This window comes from Drosophila subpulchrella, chromosome 3L (genome assembly GCF_014743375.2).
Source record: "Drosophila subpulchrella strain 33 F10 #4 breed RU33 chromosome 3L, RU_Dsub_v1.1 Primary Assembly, whole genome shotgun sequence".
Taxonomy (NCBI): Eukaryota; Metazoa; Arthropoda; class Insecta; order Diptera; family Drosophilidae; genus Drosophila; species Drosophila subpulchrella.
In genome coordinates, this window is record NC_050612.1 from 12,240,300 (window position 1) to 12,258,061 (window position 17,762).

The 17,762-nt window shown below is 40.2% G+C and overlaps 5 protein-coding genes across 21 annotated transcripts; 4 read left to right on the forward strand and 1 right to left on the reverse strand.

The window, feature by feature from the left end:
* The first annotated feature begins 339 nt into the window (after positions 1-339).
* Positions 340-3,083, forward strand: LOC119553448 (protein late bloomer). Of its 7 annotated transcripts, none has more exons than XM_037863848.1 (7): positions 752-845; positions 905-1,055; positions 1,139-1,265; positions 1,318-1,485; positions 1,545-1,670; positions 1,729-1,810; positions 1,867-2,007. In XM_037863848.1, the coding sequence occupies exons 3-6, from the start codon at positions 1,203-1,205 to the stop codon at positions 1,804-1,806; spliced, it is 435 nt and encodes a 144-aa protein (XP_037719776.1). In that variant the 5' UTR covers positions 752-845; positions 905-1,055; positions 1,139-1,202; the 3' UTR covers positions 1,807-1,810; positions 1,867-2,007. The 7 variants fall into 7 exon arrangements, 6 of the variants coding, with proteins under 6 accessions (XP_037719778.1, XP_037719774.1, XP_037719776.1 ...); XM_037863845.1 differs by lacking the exons at positions 752-845; positions 905-1,055; positions 1,139-1,265; positions 1,318-1,485 and adding exons at positions 2,084-2,263; positions 2,334-2,468; positions 2,578-2,757; positions 2,946-3,083 and having other exon boundaries at positions 1,566-1,670; positions 1,724-1,810; positions 1,867-2,025; XM_037863844.1 differs by lacking the exons at positions 752-845; positions 905-1,055; positions 1,139-1,265; positions 1,318-1,485 and adding exons at positions 2,084-2,263; positions 2,334-2,468; positions 2,578-2,757; positions 2,807-2,895 and having other exon boundaries at positions 1,583-1,670; positions 1,724-1,810; positions 1,867-2,025.
* Positions 2,967-4,591, forward strand: LOC119553447 (protein late bloomer-like). 6 transcript variants are annotated; one of them, XM_037863839.1, is made up of 5 exons: positions 2,967-3,100; positions 3,192-3,371; positions 3,432-3,566; positions 3,720-3,899; positions 3,947-4,591. In XM_037863839.1, exons 2-5 carry the CDS (start codon positions 3,243-3,245, stop codon positions 4,136-4,138), a joined length of 636 nt encoding a protein of 211 aa, XP_037719767.1. In that variant the 5' UTR covers positions 2,967-3,100; positions 3,192-3,242; the 3' UTR covers positions 4,139-4,591. The 6 variants fall into 6 exon arrangements, with proteins under 6 accessions (XP_037719767.1, XP_037719765.1, XP_037719768.1 ...); XM_037863837.1 differs by having other exon boundaries at positions 2,976-3,134; XM_037863840.1 differs by having other exon boundaries at positions 2,976-3,134; positions 3,957-4,102.
* Positions 4,592-5,655: 1,064 nt separating this feature from the next.
* On the reverse strand, positions 5,656-6,321 carry LOC119554751 (cuticle protein 76). Its single transcript, XM_037865779.1, has one exon. The coding sequence runs from the start codon at positions 6,319-6,321 to the stop codon at positions 5,656-5,658; it is 666 nt and encodes a 221-aa protein (XP_037721707.1).
* Positions 6,322-7,679: 1,358 nt separating this feature from the next.
* LOC119554018 (cuticle protein LPCP-23) lies at positions 7,680-8,489 on the forward strand. The gene has a single exon (XM_037864734.1). The coding sequence runs from the start codon at positions 7,680-7,682 to the stop codon at positions 8,487-8,489; it is 810 nt and encodes a 269-aa protein (XP_037720662.1).
* Positions 8,490-13,266: 4,777 nt separating this feature from the next.
* Positions 13,267-14,330, forward strand: LOC119554396. 6 transcript variants are annotated; one of them, XR_005219818.1, is made up of 4 exons: positions 13,267-13,418; positions 13,473-13,619; positions 13,668-13,803; positions 13,866-13,882. XR_005219818.1 is itself a non-coding variant. In XM_037865281.1 (4 exons), exons 1-4 carry the CDS (start codon positions 13,356-13,358, stop codon positions 13,910-13,912), a joined length of 393 nt encoding a protein of 130 aa, XP_037721209.1. In that variant the 5' UTR covers positions 13,267-13,355; the 3' UTR covers positions 13,913-14,330. The 6 variants fall into 6 exon arrangements, 4 of the variants coding, with proteins under 4 accessions (XP_037721209.1, XP_037721206.1, XP_037721207.1 ...); XR_005219819.1 differs by having other exon boundaries at positions 13,473-13,604; XM_037865281.1 differs by having other exon boundaries at positions 13,678-13,813; positions 13,866-14,330.
* The last annotated feature ends 3,432 nt before the right edge of the window (positions 14,331-17,762 follow it).

The window sequence follows — 17,762 nt, forward strand, 5'->3', positions numbered from 1 at the left end:
AAAAAATGTCTGTTATGTGGCTACAGAATTTTGCAGTAATTAATGGCAACTGTTTGATTAAAAAATTCCATAGCAGCGCCCTATGCAAGGATGTGTGTGGGTTTAGTTCTAGTTTTCCCTCGCGGTCAAAAGATGCGATGCTGAATAAATCTATGCAAATTCCTGGGATATCTTAAAGATTTTTTAAGCTGCACAAACGAGGAGTATATAGGAAAGTATTTTATATATATTTTTAAATTTAAGAAACAAAAACCATTGGTAATTTCTGTAAAGAAAGTTTAATAAACAAGTTTATGCCTCACAAGAGAACAATGTCAATTAGTATAACTGAAATTCAATTTAAATATTTTTTCTGTTTTAAATTTAGAGTAGTAGGATGTGCATTTGTTCCACGACTGGGCTAAAAATAACGCTTTTAATTCTAATACATGTAGCCGCAGTGAGTTGCACACCCTTTTATGTAAAAATACTACAAACCCACCCTGCAGGGATTTAATGCCGCACAATTGGCAAAGGACATTACCATGCTGGATAAACTAGTGGGTCACCATCATATTGTTCTTATCATAAGTATAACCTTATGCGTCATCATACTGATTGTTCTTATAGCTGCAGTATATGCAGCGATTCGGCATCACATCTTGATTCTAAACATAGTGCGTCTTTTCGAGTTAATATATAATCATTTTCTTAAACATTTACCTGATTGAATTTTTTAGTCTCTCGTTTCCTTGATTTTAAAATGTTTAGCCAAGGCGATCATCCTGGTCGTGTGTGTAGTCACTGAAAATGACTTACAAAGAACTGCCGCCCATTATTGGTTCATTTTATGCTGGATATTTACGGTATTTGATTTAATTATATTTATGAGAACTGAACTCCATCAATCAGTGGTTTTAATTAGAACAGGTGGCATGTATGGTCGGGAATCTTTGTTTCTCTATACGGCTAAGAGAAAACTTGAGAAATGCCGACTAAGATGGAATTTTTAGAAACTACATTGGCACTCATTCAGTAATTATAACACTTCGGATATACATTTTGATATTGAATTGGTAAGGTTTTTTTGACATCTTAACAGGATCGTAATTAACTAATCTTTTATACTATACCATCCACTATCTTAACTTTTTTAAAGTAATTCACTTGAGAATATTGTCAGTATCCCAAAAAAAATTCCAAATTATATCCTGTCAAATAAGATGTGTTTTTGTCCCACGCTTGCTCTTAAAATCGGTCTTCTCATTCTAATACCTATTACCGCAGTGAGTTAGATGCATAAATATTTTATCAGCAAATTCTAGATACATTCTGCAGGGATGTAATGCCGCTCAAATAGCAAAAGACGTTACTTTATTGAACGTATTGAAGGGTGCCAGTCATACCATTCTTATCGTTAGCCTGTCTATGTCCGCGATCATACTGGTAACTCTTATTGTATTGCTGTATGCGACGATCTGTACTAAGCTTCGGATACTATACGGGGTGCGTCCAGTTGATGTTTGAGATTCCTTAACACAAATACATTTTTTTTAAATTTCCAGGTGCTTATAATTTTTGCAGTGAACTGCGCAGTAAAGCTGATCCTTATTTTCGTGTCTATTTCAATTGAAATAAATCCAAAACAGACGGCCGCCCATATTTGGCTCACAGTGTGCTGGTTTGTTTCGGTATGTGTGGACTGTGGGTTTATTTATTTATTATTATAAGCCTTTCTAATCAGAACAGTTTTTCTGCCTGGCCTCCATTGTTTTGTACTGTATTCGATTACATGAGCTGGCCGAAGAAGCTAACTTGGCCACCTAAATTGGTACAATGTTTTTTCTGTTCCAAGTGTAATAATTTGTACAAATCGTTTCACCTCAGATCGCAGTGTCAATGTGCGTCTTGAATTGAACAATGTTCACAGAAGAGAACGTTACTATGCCAAATAACCAAGTGGATCAGAGGGGAAATCGAAGTGTATTCTTATGGGAGCTAAGGATCAGTGGCGTCATGATCTTCCCATGGTGGCTAACCTCTATAGTACGTATTTTCATATTTCTGAAAACGACACAAAAATAGATATGTCCCCAACCCACAGGCTCTAAACTTTGTAAACATTTATAATTACTATTTTAAATTGAAAAAATTCAAGAAATGTTGGAATTGTTTATACAATATCTATATGAACATCGGGATCGCCACTTCGGTTTTTACTACGCCAATTCTCTGTTTGGCCCTGCCCTTTGTGTGTTTACAGAAACCTCGAGTAATTCGCATTGTGAGTTGAAATTGTATTCATAGGAATATTTATGAAGTTTACCTACTATAACCCTTTAAATATGTTTCAGTACGTTCCCTGTCTTGGCTTAGCCACTCTGATGGAGTTCATGATGGCTGTGGTGTTTACCTACGAATACCCAGGCATCAGTGATGTACTGCGAGTGTGGAATAATCAAAGGAGTATGGAATTCTTCGAAGTAAATGTAAGAGCAATTAAGTATCAATTAAGTATTTTAAGTATTTTAAATCAATTGTAAAAATAACGTTATTTTTGTATTTACTTTGTTCTGAAAAATATTTTCCCTTTTGCAGTATAAATGTTGTGGAGTCTTGGGACCCGATGACTATGTCGCGGCTTCAATGGCTCTTCCAAAGACCTGCTACAAGAATCGCAGTGGTCTACCCAAGGATATTTACACCACTGGTTGCTCAACACAATTTTTTATTTCGGAAAAAATCCCCTACAGCGAGATTGCCTCCGGAATAGTTAGGGTAAGCACTTCTCCAATAACCCCAAACAAAATTATAAGTTCCTCTTCAGTTGGTTTTGATCCTGGCTTTGATTCTATACTACATTATTCTGAAATGGAGGTCTGTCCCACGATGAGCTTAAAAATAGTTCCAGCAAAGAATGAAATGTAATATTAAATATTAAATTGTATTTACTGTTTTTAAAATAGCTATTATACCTTTGGAAGCAGTGTCAATCTGGTAAAACTTATTTCTGGTAACTTTTTTTCGGAAACAATTTGGAAATGCATGGCGGAATGTCGGGGAACGCCAGCTCTTCGGAGACGTCCTTGAATATGAGGGCGTGGAAGCTAAGGGTCTGCAAGTACGTGATATACTTTTTATGGGTGATAAACTTCGTGGGTATTATCATACGAGATACCAAAAAACTACTAAGGGATACTGCTAACCCACAGATCTTAAATTTTGCTGACATATACACATATTATCTCAGGCTCAAGGAGCAAATGGATTGCTGGAAGTGTTTGTTCAGGTCCTATATGACGGTCGCGCTTACCGTATCTGTTCTGAAGATTCCGCTGCTAGTCGTGGCCCTTCCCTTAGTATATCTCCATTTGTCCAGCGAAATTCGCATAGTGCGTAATATTTTATTATATTGTAATAGATAGATTATAGATTGTGTTTAATATTTACAGTATGCCACAGTTCTCTTCTTAGCCACTTGGCTGCAAATGATGTTGACTTTTTTGCTAGCACAGGAGTATCAGGCTATATCCGATGTAATTCGAATATGGGCGGATCATAAAAGTTTGGAGTTCTTTGAAGTCAATGTAAGAGTTATGACAATACAGAATATCCAACCAAAGAAAATATTTGCTTGCCAAACCAATATGTAGAGTAAAAGATAAATAAATAGCTTTATTTTCCAGACAGAATATTATTCCTGGATATTAAAGCAGATTATTTTTTACAACTTGGTCTAGTCTAAGTGTTGCGGCGTGCTGGGTCCCGACGATTACATGTTGAGCGAGAAGCTGATACCCGCATCCTGCTTCAAGGATCGCAGTTTTAGGCATGAGGATTTATACCACGCTGGTTGCTCTACCCGCTCCGTTAAGCCGCCGACAGTGCCCATTCTTCAGGTGACCTCCGTGATAGTCCAGGTGAGTCTTCCCAAGTGCTCTTAGCCTCATTATAAGTTCCATTTCAGTACATTTTAGTCATTTCGATTGTGATTTACCTGGTTATCATGATTCGGAGCAGGGCCCATCGACGCACTTTGTGGTCCGTGCGTCGCACCGAATTATTCGGTTCTGTTGAGTCTGCGGAACTGCGAGCTAGTCCTCAAGGCTCGAAAATCAACGTTCTTGAGGGTTATTTCTCAGCTCCGCCCAGCAAATAGCAGCACCGTATTCCATGTGCGATTAAATTTCGAATTCTTTTTACCCTGGGAATGGGTATTGGCATTGGCGGGCGAGACAAATTGGATGCCATGCTGCTGGCCATCGTCATATTTCACGGACTGCAATCAATAACGATAAACACTTGAGTCGGAAATCCAATGTCCAGAATCCTGCCCGATGGCATGCATATGGATGAGCCAATAAAGAAATCAACAAAGCATGTCCGACGATTGAAAAAGTATTGCAAATGCCGGGATAGCCGGGGATTCGGACACGGAATTGGACTACAATCCAATCCGGACAATATGCAAATGCAGCTAAGCAGAAAATATTCAAGGACGAACCATCCCCATTCACCACCCATCCGCTCGAGTTTATTTTCATTTCGTCTACCCTCGTCCCGCGCATAAATTTTATTGTTGTCAACATTAAATTCAAGTCGTGGAAAACAATTTTGCAGCATTTGAAAATCCATAAAATATGCATACAAAATTGTCGGGCGGAACGACCAACTTTATGGCTAAATAGTTTGCCCCGGCCCACATCGTTAATGCCTTTTTTATGCGTGTGTTTGGGTGTTGGGAAAACTTTTTAGCCGCCGTAACAATAACGCCAGCAACAACCACACTTTGGTCAAGCTGCTGAAATACCCATAGCAAAGTTTACGAGGGGTCGAGGATATGATATAAAGATGGAGTCGGAGGCCAAAGGGTCATGTGGCTCATTAAACTTTGGCCAACAATTTTTTGTTGCACCCCACCGACAAAGACAAACAGAAAGTTTTGCACTAAATATTTGCGCCCTTGCTCAAAATGGAAAAAAAAAAGAGTTCAAATAGGAGAGCAGGATTTTAGGGGTATTTGAGGTGAGTGGCCATGGTTTCAAGGGACTGAACATATCTTGGCACACATACGCCCCATTAAACGCTAGACAAATGGAATGCTCAGGGCAGTCAAAAGGGTGAAAGTGTTACTTTAAATTGTGATTACAGACACTTTTTATATATGGATAGTATTAAAAGAAAAACGATCGGTAGATAGCAACTATTTACGGGACTATTTCAAATTGGTTGTTAATCTTCTTGAGTCCCGGAACCATACTTCAAAAATAACTTTACTTTCTACGGATCACGTTTCTATTTCCTTAAAAGTTGATTTTTAAAATTGATTAAGTTTTTCTTGCTTTTGATTATTTTGACCTTCCGAAAAGGGAAGGATTGATTTTTTCTTGTCTTTCCGAAAATGGGACTAAATGGCTTATCCTTTTGGCTTGTAGATTTAAACTTTTTCGTAAATGTCCTCTGGTGTTTTTTTCTAGGAGTCTAAAATATTTTGCAAAATATGACCTGCTTGGACCTTAGTGGCTACCATTCGCATATTACTTACCCCTCTTCCCACACCTGTAATTACTGGTAATTATAATTAGTTAAAAAGCAAGTTCATGTTCTACAGACAGACTGTCTTTATTTCGTACGGACAAATCAACAAAGTGTCAACAAAGGTTGGGTCTTCACACCCTAGTATCCCCAGTGGGAGCCGAATCCATCGAAGCTGGCATGGGCAACCACAGCGGCGGGCGAGTATTTCACGAAGGCGGCGGGAGCAGCGGAGTAAACTGGAGCTGGAGCAGAGTAAACTGGAGCTGGAGCGGAGTAGACGGTCTTGGCAAGAACGGGAGCTGGAGCAGAGTAGACAGTCTTGGCCACAACTGGAGCATGAGCGGCATAAACTGGAGCTGGGGCAGCATAAACAGCCTTGGCCACGGGAGCAGAGTAGACAGTCTTGGCCAGGACGGGAGCTGGAGCAGCATAAACCGGAGCAGGAGCAGAGTAGACGGTCTTGGCCACCACTGGAGCAGGAGCAGCGGCGTAGTAGGACTTGGTGACCACGGGAGCAGGAGCGGAGTAGAGGGTCTTCGGGGTGTAGACGTTGTTCGTGGTGCGGGAGTCCACCTTGCTGACACTCGAGTAGGGGGTGACCACATTCTTGGAGTAGGTGGACACAGTGCCTCCGAAGGAGCGCACCACATTCTGCTGGGTGGTGCCCACGGCATCGTAGTGGGGCTGAGCCACCTTGGCCACCACGGGATAGGCAGCGGCATAGGTGGTGGCCGGAGCCAGGAAACCAGCACTGGCCACGCCCACCAGAGCGCAGAAGGACAACAGGACGTACTTGAAAGCCATTTTTAAGATGGGATATAAAGTTTGGAAATTAACTGGTAACTCAAAACTGATGTTGGTAGTAAGCTGCAGTGGCTACTGATGCTAAACTCTTGCCAATCGCGTGTTTTTATAGCCAAAAAGCGCAAATGGCTTGCCAAATTTCACGGCCAGCTGGTAAGTAATAATTATGTGTGCTCGTATGACAGATTGACTTAGGCCTAAGCCCCAAAGAAACTGGTTCAATGGGTCGACAAATGACTGCGCTCTTTTCTCTCCCTCTTTCCGTGCTCCATCTCTGTCTCAATTGGAGGCCAGCTCAAGTGCCCCACACCACACCCTCGGTATCAGGAAAGTGAATTATTTTGAATACTCGTACTATCAGCAGCCCATAAATTTTCCAGCGACAGGGGGAAAACTTTTATTTTCCCGGCGTGCTTTTCCATTAAATTGAGTTCCACTCGAGCAGCAAATATGAGGCAACCCCTCGATAAGGGGATGTTCCTTATATTCCTTGTACTCCTTGTTGCTGTCAACTTTATCAGCAGGGGTGTCAGTGGTTTTTTTTGGAGTCAGTTGTTTATGATTTTTGTTTGTTTTTTTATGGTAGGGGGAAGCAAAGAAGTTTTTTGCCCTTCAAGAAGGGAGATCCGAAGTTGAAATTAATGATCAGGAGATGGAAAGTTTAGGTAGGTTTCAAAAAGGTGGTAATGAAATTGGTTTGGTCTAGGAACAAGGATCAGAAATCTATAGAAAATAAATGTATTTATATTTTTTGCCAAACTTTGCCACTATATTATGATGAAAAGGGCATCTAATACTTCGTCTTTTTCCGCTGCTTTCCCCCATCTTGTTGTTTTCTTTTCGTTTCGGCCAAGTTTGGAAAATGAATTTTCCTGCTCTGCTGCTCACGGGCGCATGATGAATATTTATTGAAATTACCAAAGTTGACGCTGCTCCAAATTGAATTGTGTTGCCAACTTGGGATGCTTCTTACTGCCACAAATTCTGCTCTCTTTTCGCTTCTTCTATTTGCGTATTATTTTTTTTTTGGCAAATTGTTATTAATTTTACACTGGGGCCCTCAAGCTTTTTCACTTCACTCCGCCACCTAATTACCGCGTTTCATTTATGCCTGCAAATTGGCTAGCCAGCGGTTGCGCAGGTGAACTGCCATCGCATTGTGGGCAGTTCAATAGCCAAAAAAATCACCAAAAACTTACTAAAAAATCACCAAAAACCAACAGAAATTGGCACGCGTCGGATGCGTATAAAAGCCGCAACATTTTGGCCAAATCAGCATCAGTCGCAGCCCAGCCAGCCTGCCTTCAACTACAATTCACAGTCTTTCAGACCGTCCAGTCATCTAGTTACCAATCAACATGGCTTTCCGCTACCTCATCTCTCTGTGCGCTCTGGTGGCCTATGCCAATGCCGGTCTCTTGGCCAGCCATGTGGCCATTGCCAATCCCTCGGTGGATGCCGTTGCCTCCACTCAGCAGAATGTGGTGCGCTCCTTCGGAGGCACTGTTTCCAGCTACTCGAAGGCGGTGGACACCCCGTACTCCAGTGTGAGGAAGAGCGATACCAGGATCCAGAACAATGTCTACACTCCGGCCATTGCCAAGACCACTTATGCTGCTGCTCCGCTGTACACCCAGGCCACTCCCATTGTGGCCAAGACTCTGGTCCATGCTCCTGCTCCCGTCGTCGAGAAGACCATTTATGCTTCAGCTCCAGCTCCAGTTCTGGCCAAGACCGTGTACTCCGCTCCTGCTCAGGTTTATGCTGCTCATGCTCCAGTTCTGGCCAAGACTGTGTACTCCGCTCCCGTGGCCAAGGCCGTTTACTCTGCTCCTGCTCCAGTTTATGCTGCTCATGCTCCAGTTTATGCTGCTCCTGCTCCTGTCCTGGCCAAGACTGTCTACTCTGCTCCTGTGGCCAAGGCTGTTTATGCTGCCCCCGCTCCAGTTTATGCTGCTCCCGCTCCCGTTCTGGCCAAGACCGTGTCCTATGCCGCACCACTGGCCACCACCAACGTGAACCACGGACCCTCCGCCACCACCTACACCCACAATGCCCCCGCTCTGGGCGTCTCCAGCTATGGCAGCTCCCAGACGGTCCACTACTCCCCCGCCGAGAGTGTGTCGCACATGAGCTTCGATGGATTCGGAACCCACTGGGGTTTCTAAATGAGTCTTGGCCTTTCTTAGCCTAAGCAATTGTTAATGTTTGGTGGTCAATAAAGACGGAGATCGATTGTTGCAAATTTAACATGATCTGAGTGATGTTAGACCTTCCGGGGAACAATGGCGAAAGACTGGTTTCTGCCACATCATCATCACCGCTGGGGCGGCCTTCAATGGGGTCTCACTTTGAGTGGGGGGCGTGGTAAGCGGATTTGTGATAAGCTGCTGCGGGGGCCTGGCAGGTCGTGTTTTATGGCTCTTTAATTGGATTTAATATTTTTTCGCACACCTTTCCCCCAACAAACCACTTGAAGACGGAGGGAAAAATAACCTCTGGTCCACTCGTGCACTTGTTATAATTATTGTCAGTTAATTAACGGATATTTATGCTCGCATAACCGCAGCGCCGCATAAATGGCTTACAAGCCGGCCCCCGAAGCTTAATCTTGACATTTGCCTAGAGTGGTCTTGGGTTTATGTGGTACATTAATGGGACCCAGTTAAATGGGTTCAATTGGATCCATTGACAGGCGGCAACGAGCGGGGGAGGGCAACAGATCAAATGCGTGTTTTGACAGTGATATTTTAGCGGGATTGCTTGAATAACGATCGAGTTACATAATGAAAGACATATGATGTATAGGTAGTGAGGTAATAAATGAACAAAAAGGTTAAAATGCTATTTAAAGAAGCAGTATTGGTTAGGGAAATTCAAACCATAGGTGGCGATACTTTACCTTTGCACTAGAATTTTTAGGGGTTTTAGTTGTTACCTTAAAAAATTTTACGCGTTTTACTTCAGCCTACAAATAAAAAATCAACTGAATAGAAAGGCAACGAAAACGTAATTCAATGTTGACTAAATAATGCCTTGAAAGCAGAAAAAATTAGAAAACAAAATACAACATTTTGTTAGGGGTTTTCAAGTGAAAGTCTCAAAAAAATGTATATCTTCTGTGGTGGTTTGATTTTTTAAAAATTGATTTCAAATTCAAAATTCAGTTCAATCATAAATCATCATGAAAATTATGTTATGTCTTCAAATAAAGAAGAATGGGGTCTTAACCACAAAGTGTAGCCTTTAAAATTCCCTTTCAATCAAAGAAATATGATACTACTAGCAGTTTAGTTTTGTTGGCCTGCTAATGACATGACACTAATGAGACATGCAATGGAGCTGATTAATTCCCTCTAGACCAACTGACAGGCCAGACAATAACAATCAAATTAAATGAAAACGTGTCCAAAAAGACGTAGAACGAGGACCCTGTCTTGGAATTTTTGCCAGACAAATTAGCTGCATTTGTTGTTCTTGCCCGGAGCTTTGATTTGCGATTTGATTGCGCATACGCCCCATGCCAAATGCCAAAATGTGCCAGATTGTCCTCGTCTGAGTTGACAATTAGTCAATAATTTATTTCAATTTCATTTCGCATGCCAAGCACACTCACACACCATTCCCCCCGAAAATGAAAGCCTAACTGCACTTTAATTACATTTACATTTCGGCTTGAGATTGTCGCTTTAGTTTTTGCCACAAAACGAGACTGACAGTGGGGGCAAATTGCAGGGTCCATCCCTGCAATTGTTGCAATGCAATTTAGGTAAGCGAATTTTCATGATTTAAATAACAGCATTATGTGTGGCAGATTGTGCATGTGGCTGAAAAACTGCAGACAATGTGGGTTTGCCGTTCGGTATTTTGTGTTTTGTCTGACTGGCTGGCCGTGTGTCCTGCTATAATTAAATTATGGCTGGACATAAGACGCATAATAGGTCATAAATCAAATTTACCTATCCCACGGGTCCATGCCGGGCATGACACTCCAGACGCCGTCACAGACACAGTTTCCTATAGCCAAAGTTGCACAGGAAAAAATAAATGCTATCACAAAAATCTTTATAAATAAGAGGTTTGATTAAAAGGAAAATATATAAATATTGAGGAAGGTAATACAATCTAAAGATTATCATCACAATAAATCACAATATGCCACTGAAATAAAATGGTGAAGACTTTAAGATACCTAACTAAAAAAAATATAATTAAATTGACTAAACGGATTTATTTATAAAAATTTAGCCAGCCTATAGAAATAAAGATGAATATAATATATATAAATATAGTAATAATAATACTAATAGAATATAATATATAGTAAAAATATAAATTGATTAAAAATATCTAGTCAGTTAGTGAGCATTTTATTGTCGTCATACGACTATTAGAATTGTTATTTGTATAAAAATATATAGACAGACAATTTCCAATTGCTTCCTAACTTTTTTCAGTGTAATTTTCTTTCTGTGGAACAAGGACGCTCGGCATCCTGGCCCCCTTTCCCCGCTTTTTGATGGACATTATGACGACTATGTCTCGGCAAACAATTAGACAATTGATGCATCTGCTGTGGCTGTTGTGCCCGTCCGTTTGAATTTACATTTGTGCCAGCATTTCTATTGCAACTTTGACTCCACGGAACCACAAAAGGGTCGTCCCGTGGTCCGGATTCTGTATCCGTAACTGCGACTATAACTGCCGGACTGTGACTGCACTTAATGTGTCTTCTGTCAGGACCAGCCGCACTTTGCATGCAATGCAATTGAAACATTTGGCCAGCAGAAAATGCAAATTTGTTGCCATGTTTTCGGGCCACTGTTTTCGTTGTTGTTATTTTTATTTCGGCGTGAATTGGGGACCCTAGTTAAAACCCTTCGTTTTTTCAGCAATAACACAAATGTTACTATTCAAAATAATTTAATTTATAAAAAATTTAAATAATAAAAATTCCAGAAGGCAATGCAGTGTAAATTTTAATACGAAACTTCAACATTTTACTGTTTTCTCTATATTAAATTAATTCAATGATGCTGCGAATACAAATACCAGACCAACTCGGGCAGAAGTAGAAGAAATAAAAGCAGACCCACCATCGCGATATGTCATAGAAGCAGACAGAAAGAGAAAACCCTCCTCATCTCCACAATTTCCACTCCACCCAACTGATAATACGCATTCTGAGGTGGATTAAAATTTAATTTTTAATTTAAAGACTGTTTGTATTCTATTTGCTCCGCGTGGCGAAACAAATAAATGCTGCTAAGGGGGAAATGGAAGCAACTTTAAGCTCGTTTTTTCTGTTGATTTATCATCACTTTATGCAAATTGACCGCTTACCTTTGAGCTTTATCGCAGGGCACACATCTAGGGAAAATGTTCGGTGGGGAGTTTTCTATTTCTCCCATTTTTCCTGGGACTTTCCCGGTTTTTGCTCTACCAACCCCGTCTTTTGCTGCCACGTGCAATGTCAATGCCAAGCGATTAACATTCAATTAGCTTTTAGCTCCATCAATGATTTTATCACAGCCAGGAGGTCCTGTTGCTGCGGCTGGTTTGAGTGTAAATTGTGGCAAATTATCATTAGCCTGTTTTGGGGCCCCAACAAGGGGACTCCAGCAACGACATCTTCAAAAGGTTTTTATGACATCAGCAGCTGTCGTTGACAGATTATTGTGGCGATTATTTAGCAGAGAGGCAGGACACACCGAGCAGATACCAGATACCAGATACAAGATACAAGACGGCAAACAACAAACGGGATCCAAGGATGGGGGCTTTTGTGCGTTCAACTGGAAATTGTCAACACTGTTGTTGGCATTGCTGGTGGCCGCTTTGTCGTCCCTGCTACTGCGACACATGTGGCAGGACTTCAAGGACCTCCATCCTTCCTTTCGCCACTTAGACATCTTGCGGCTTAGCACTGGTAAATAACTAGCAGTACTTGGAAAAGTTGTCACATTTTTATCAACACCACATACCAAGTATGGGTTATGATATGACAATTTGGCTGTTAGGATCAACATGGTTTGTTTTTCAAAACTACAACACTTAAGACATATTTATTTTTTTTAGAGAATAACCTTTAGTCGGATTTTCAATTTTTTTTGCTGCTCTCTCTCTCTCTCATGATTGACAATAGTACAACTAGTCCGGTTCTTATAAATTCATTACTTCCGTGTTTGGACCCCAAATTAAAATACCTTTTTAAAATTGTGGCTGAATTCTCGAATGCTCTACTTTACATTTGTTTTTTTTAAGAAGGGTATAATTTTTAACCCATTTTCATGTTTGAATTTTCCGTAATTCCAATAGCTCTTAGAAGGGGACCCCAAAACAGCACTTCTAGATTCAGTAACTTGAGTTTTTGTAGTCCAATTTTGACGTGGGATACCTCTACGAGCTTGTGGTTGAATTCTCTGATAGTTTTCATTAAAATAACACTGTTTTATAAGGGTCAAATTTTTAACCATTTTTCATGTTCGATTTTTCCGTAACTCCAATGGTTTTCAGAACGGATTCCCAAAACTGGACTTCTAGATTTCATAACTTGAGTTATTGGAACCCGATTTAGACACGGGATACCTCTATGATTTTTTTGTTAAGTTCTCTAAAATTCTACACTCAAATTGGGTGTCATATTTTTAACTTTTTTCCATGTTCCGTTTTTTGTATTTCCAATGGCTTTGATGATGGGAAGCCAAAACTTAATTTCAGTTATCATATCCCGATTTTGAAGTGGAATGAATACCTTTATGATCCGCGGATGTACAATAAACAAATTTTGTTCATTTTTTTATATTTTTAATATATAAAATAATTTGATGGAGTCAAAATATGGTTAACATCTCTCCAACCACAGTTAAAAACAAGGAAGGCTAGTTTCTTATATTAAGTAAATATGTTATATACGTTTATTCTACCATTACAAGTCAAATTTATGTATCGAAATTAACTAGTTGTTCTTTTTATAACTCTAGACATGAAAAATTTGTCATCTCTTTTCGATATTTTATACAATTTTCATTAGGATGTGCGTTTGCCCACCGATTGCATTAAAGATCGCACTGCTGTTATCAATCGCCGCAAACATAGTGAGTTGGACAACTTGGTGCTTATTAAACAAATACGCATGACCAAACCCGCAGGCCCTAACTAGCATGGAAATGTATAATAATAGCGATTCCAAGCAGGTTATACTAACCGTAAACTTGGTGGCCTGCTTCATTGCGCTTCTTTTCTTGGCCCTGGGAGTTTATGGAGCGATAATGAATCATATCGTAATTATTAGGATGGTAGGTCCTACCCACGTTGTACTGAATCATTAACATTCATATTTGCAGATGCTTTCAGCTGCTGTTCGTTTTGGTAGTGTTCTGTTTGTTTAAGATAATTATGTGGATAGTCTGTGCGAATCTGTCGCCAGCTCTGTCCGATGCCGTCATTCATATTTGGTTCATGGTCAACACGGCGGCTTCGGTATTAGAAAGTCGGATATTTAGATTGTCCAGTTCTGAAATTAAGATAACCCTTCTCCACAGATAGTCTGCGCGGCTTTTGTTTTCATGTTCTGGATGCGTCTGCATGAGCTTACACGAGAATTTCAAATGGGCTATTAGTCTGAGGAAGAATAAAAATTTTTTAAATCTAATCTTAAGTATATCGCTTTGATACCTTAAAAAACTGATGAAAACGTGTCTAATGGAAATAATTAGGAACAAAAAAGAAAACAAGAATATTTCTAGAAGTTTCTCACATACGAAGTTCCGTTCCCTTAATAATATTTGGATTAATATATTAATATCTATTATATCAGAACTAAATTAAAATACCCTAATTTTATGCTGCTTTCTGAAAAATGTGTGCAATCTTTACTCATTAGTAATAGTGACGTGAGTTAAGTCCCAACTTTACCACTTTAATCCTGAAACTTCCACCCTGAAAGTGACCTCAAAGTGCTGATGAAGTTGTTGATACCGGCAGGCGTGGCAATTTGTGGGTTGTGTGGGTAATCAAATTACATGCGGAATTATGGACACCCGCAGGACGATAATGGCAGCCAATAAAGATGACAATGACAAGATAAGCGCGGCCAGGAGCAGAGGATGTGACCCCCGGCGGGGTCATCTGTTGGCTCCTCTTCCGCAGCTTTAAATGAAATTTAACGATGCCCACAAATAATGATACTTTGCATTTTAAAACACTTTGCCAGTCAGTCGGTCAGAAAACAGAAGTCGGGGTCCCCGAGTCCGATGCTCATTACACGCATTTCTCGTGACACTTTTATTGGCAATGGAAACGGAATGGATGAAAATGGGGAAAAGCGGGTCATTTTATGGCCAAGAACGGATGCCGATAAGGGCATTAAATTTGTTTCAGCCATAAAGTCGCCGGCCACATCACTCAGCATTTGGCCAATTACGCAAATAAAAGTGCACACCCTCCTGGAGAAAAATGGAACGTGTCAAAGTGCTGGAAAATGCAGCGCGGTTCAAGGATGTGAAGTGGCTCATTAGAGGTGTGTGTGCGCTGCCCCGAAGGTTTTTCTTATTTTTTTTGTTGGCCGGGAAATTGTGTGGAAAAACGATGTCTAAACTGGCACTTTTACACTAGAAATTCCCAAAGCCTTTAGCTAAAAACAAAGCCCTCTTTTGTGGGCTCTAATTTAAATGCGAACAATGCGATATGAATGCCGAAATATAAGTATTTCATTTCTTTTTAATTCCCCAACTGGGATAATTAAAGGCGAGGCGGCCTGATCAGCCCCCGGCGATTCTCATCGGATTCTGGGCAGGAATTTCGACTGTCGCCAAGCGTTTCGGGGCCTTAACAGCATGTCGTCGACGTTGTCGTTGTCCTTGTCGTCCAGGCGCATGTCCTGCGGCTGATTAAAATCTATTAGAGTCAAAGAGATGTAAGACACTGAGCAGGCGGTGGAAGTGGATGAGGATGAGGATGCTTTTCATGCCAGTGGGTGGCCAAACGGCGGGGGGCCACACTTTGGTCAATGACTTGCCATGTAAATGTCGACTGCGACGGCTACGCAATTGAAATGCATGCTGCGGAAACTTCCAACTTGTCAGGGAAGGGTATTCAGGGCGTTATGGCCGAAACAAAGGTCTCGAGATCCAAGAAATATGAGAAATTAATGTGCTAAACAAATATATAAAAATATATTTTAAAATATTTTTTAGACGGTTTTTTTTAGACGATTGACCTCGAGTTGAAAAAAAATTGTATAAATAGGTCGCCAAACTAAGCAAACATATTTTTTTTAGTTATTAAAGTTAATACATAATTAATAAATTTTTATTATATTTTTTATATTTTTAACAATAGTTCAATATTATTATAGTTTGATCCTGGAATGATTCATATTAAAGATTGATTTTGTTGCGGAAGGTATGAAATAAAAACTAAATTATAATATTTCAAATTAGGGTATTTAATAGCCATTCACTCCCCAAACTTATTTGCCCCATACCAAATGTTGTTGTCAAAAGTCGCACACAAAAACTTTGCAGTGCAAAGTTTTCAACGGAAATTGTGCAGCTGTTTTGCGTGCGGACTCACAAGTCTCGTTGGCCTGCCCTTAAATATACTTGTAAAAGCAAATTTGTTGAAATATTCATTTAATGGCTGCCACGCCCACGATCTGGCTAACGCCTCCCGCTATCAGCATGTGCAGAGCCGGTATTTTCAATATGATTTTTCATGATTAAAGCGCGTGCCTGGTGACTTTTTATCGGCCGAAAGACATTTGCCCAACGATGCCGGAGTTCGATAGGAATTTTCTTATAAATTGTCGCCCCCAACAAATGTGTCCGCACCCGAGAGTGGGGGGTGCAAAAAATACCCACACACACGCCTTCGTAATAAAGTGATTTTAAAGGGCACTTTCCCGCACTTTCCTTTCGCCTCGATGGGTATGCGTAAAATTTCCATTTGTGCCAGGCACTCAACTTTATTGAACTTGAAGTGGAGACTGCGATAATGTTTGTCTGATAGAGCGGCGACGGCACATGTGTGCTGCTCCAAGATGTCCTGGCTTTACAATTCATTAAAATTTCATATAAACGGGATGAACAATGGCCAGCGAGCGTAATCCATTTTGCAGCTGCAACCGAACAGAGAAACAAAATATTTTAGGTATTTCCAGAAGCCATTTTAAGAACAAAAATGGCGCTTAACTAAAATAAAAGAAAATAAAATTTAAGAACACATAAAAAGCATTAAAAATTATTTTAAATATTTTATCAAAACTCATTTTAATAAGGAAGGATATTATTAAGTATACCTTTTCTTTTCATCTTATAAAATAGTAAAATCACTATAAAAATATTAAGACTAGTATAAAAACAAGTACAAATTCTATAAAATGGTAACGATTATTTATATTTTGTAGTGAGAGTAACGATTTTGTTGTCTTCTAAATCCTTTAAAAAGCTAGCAATATATGTAGGTACAAAGCGATATACATGTTAGTCTTAAAATTGTAAAGTTTACTACCATACTATATTTGATTTATTATATTTGATTATATTATATGACGAAGGTACTATTTTCTCAATATTTTGAAACTTAAAAAAATATGAATTAAATTCTTTCTGCTGAGTAAAATAATTTATTTTCCCGGTGCACTGTTATTAACTGCTAGTTACAAATGTGCCACAATAACGGTATTAAATGCACTGCGAAAGCGTCAAGTCATAAACAGCTCATCAGTCTTGGGCGGGCGAAATGGGAAAGTAACCCATTCCGCCCCAGCGGTAATTATGCGCAACGCGCGACGCCGCTGCAAAAGTTGTGCTATCACAACTCATTGTCTCGGCGGGCAGGAAGTGCAGGAAGTGGCAGCAACAGCAGCCGGCGGCAAAACATGCCACCAAAGGGGGCACGAGCGAGTGCCTTTGCCTTTTGACGCTGATAATGCAATTTCCGCCAGCTGCCCCCCTTTTTCCCCCGCCACTACCGTAATTTACAGCCGTGCAATGTTTCATTTTTGTTGCGTCCTTCGGGTCGTCCTTAAAGCCAACCCAGCCAGCTCAGTTGGCTCAGTTGGCTCAGATAGCTCAGCCAACGGGGCTAGTTGCGGCTATTTATCTACATAAAGTTAATTGAAAACATTCAAATGCCAGGACGGCTGCGTGATGTGTCAACATCTTCTGATGCCGCATAATCCCACTCCGTGCGACTGAGCCATTCCGGACACCTATCCCTTAACCTCTATAAGGAGAACCTCAGACTATTCGACTGAGGGATATCCTGCTAAAAACTAAGATTTCGTTGCCGTACTTTTGTATGTAAATAAAGAGTTCAGAGTGGGTTCTACACAGATAGAAAAATTCAAGTACATTGTTCTTAAATTGAGAACTTTTGTTCTTAAAAACCGGGTAAGTACATTTTGGTATAAATGTTCTTAGTATTAGAACAAAATT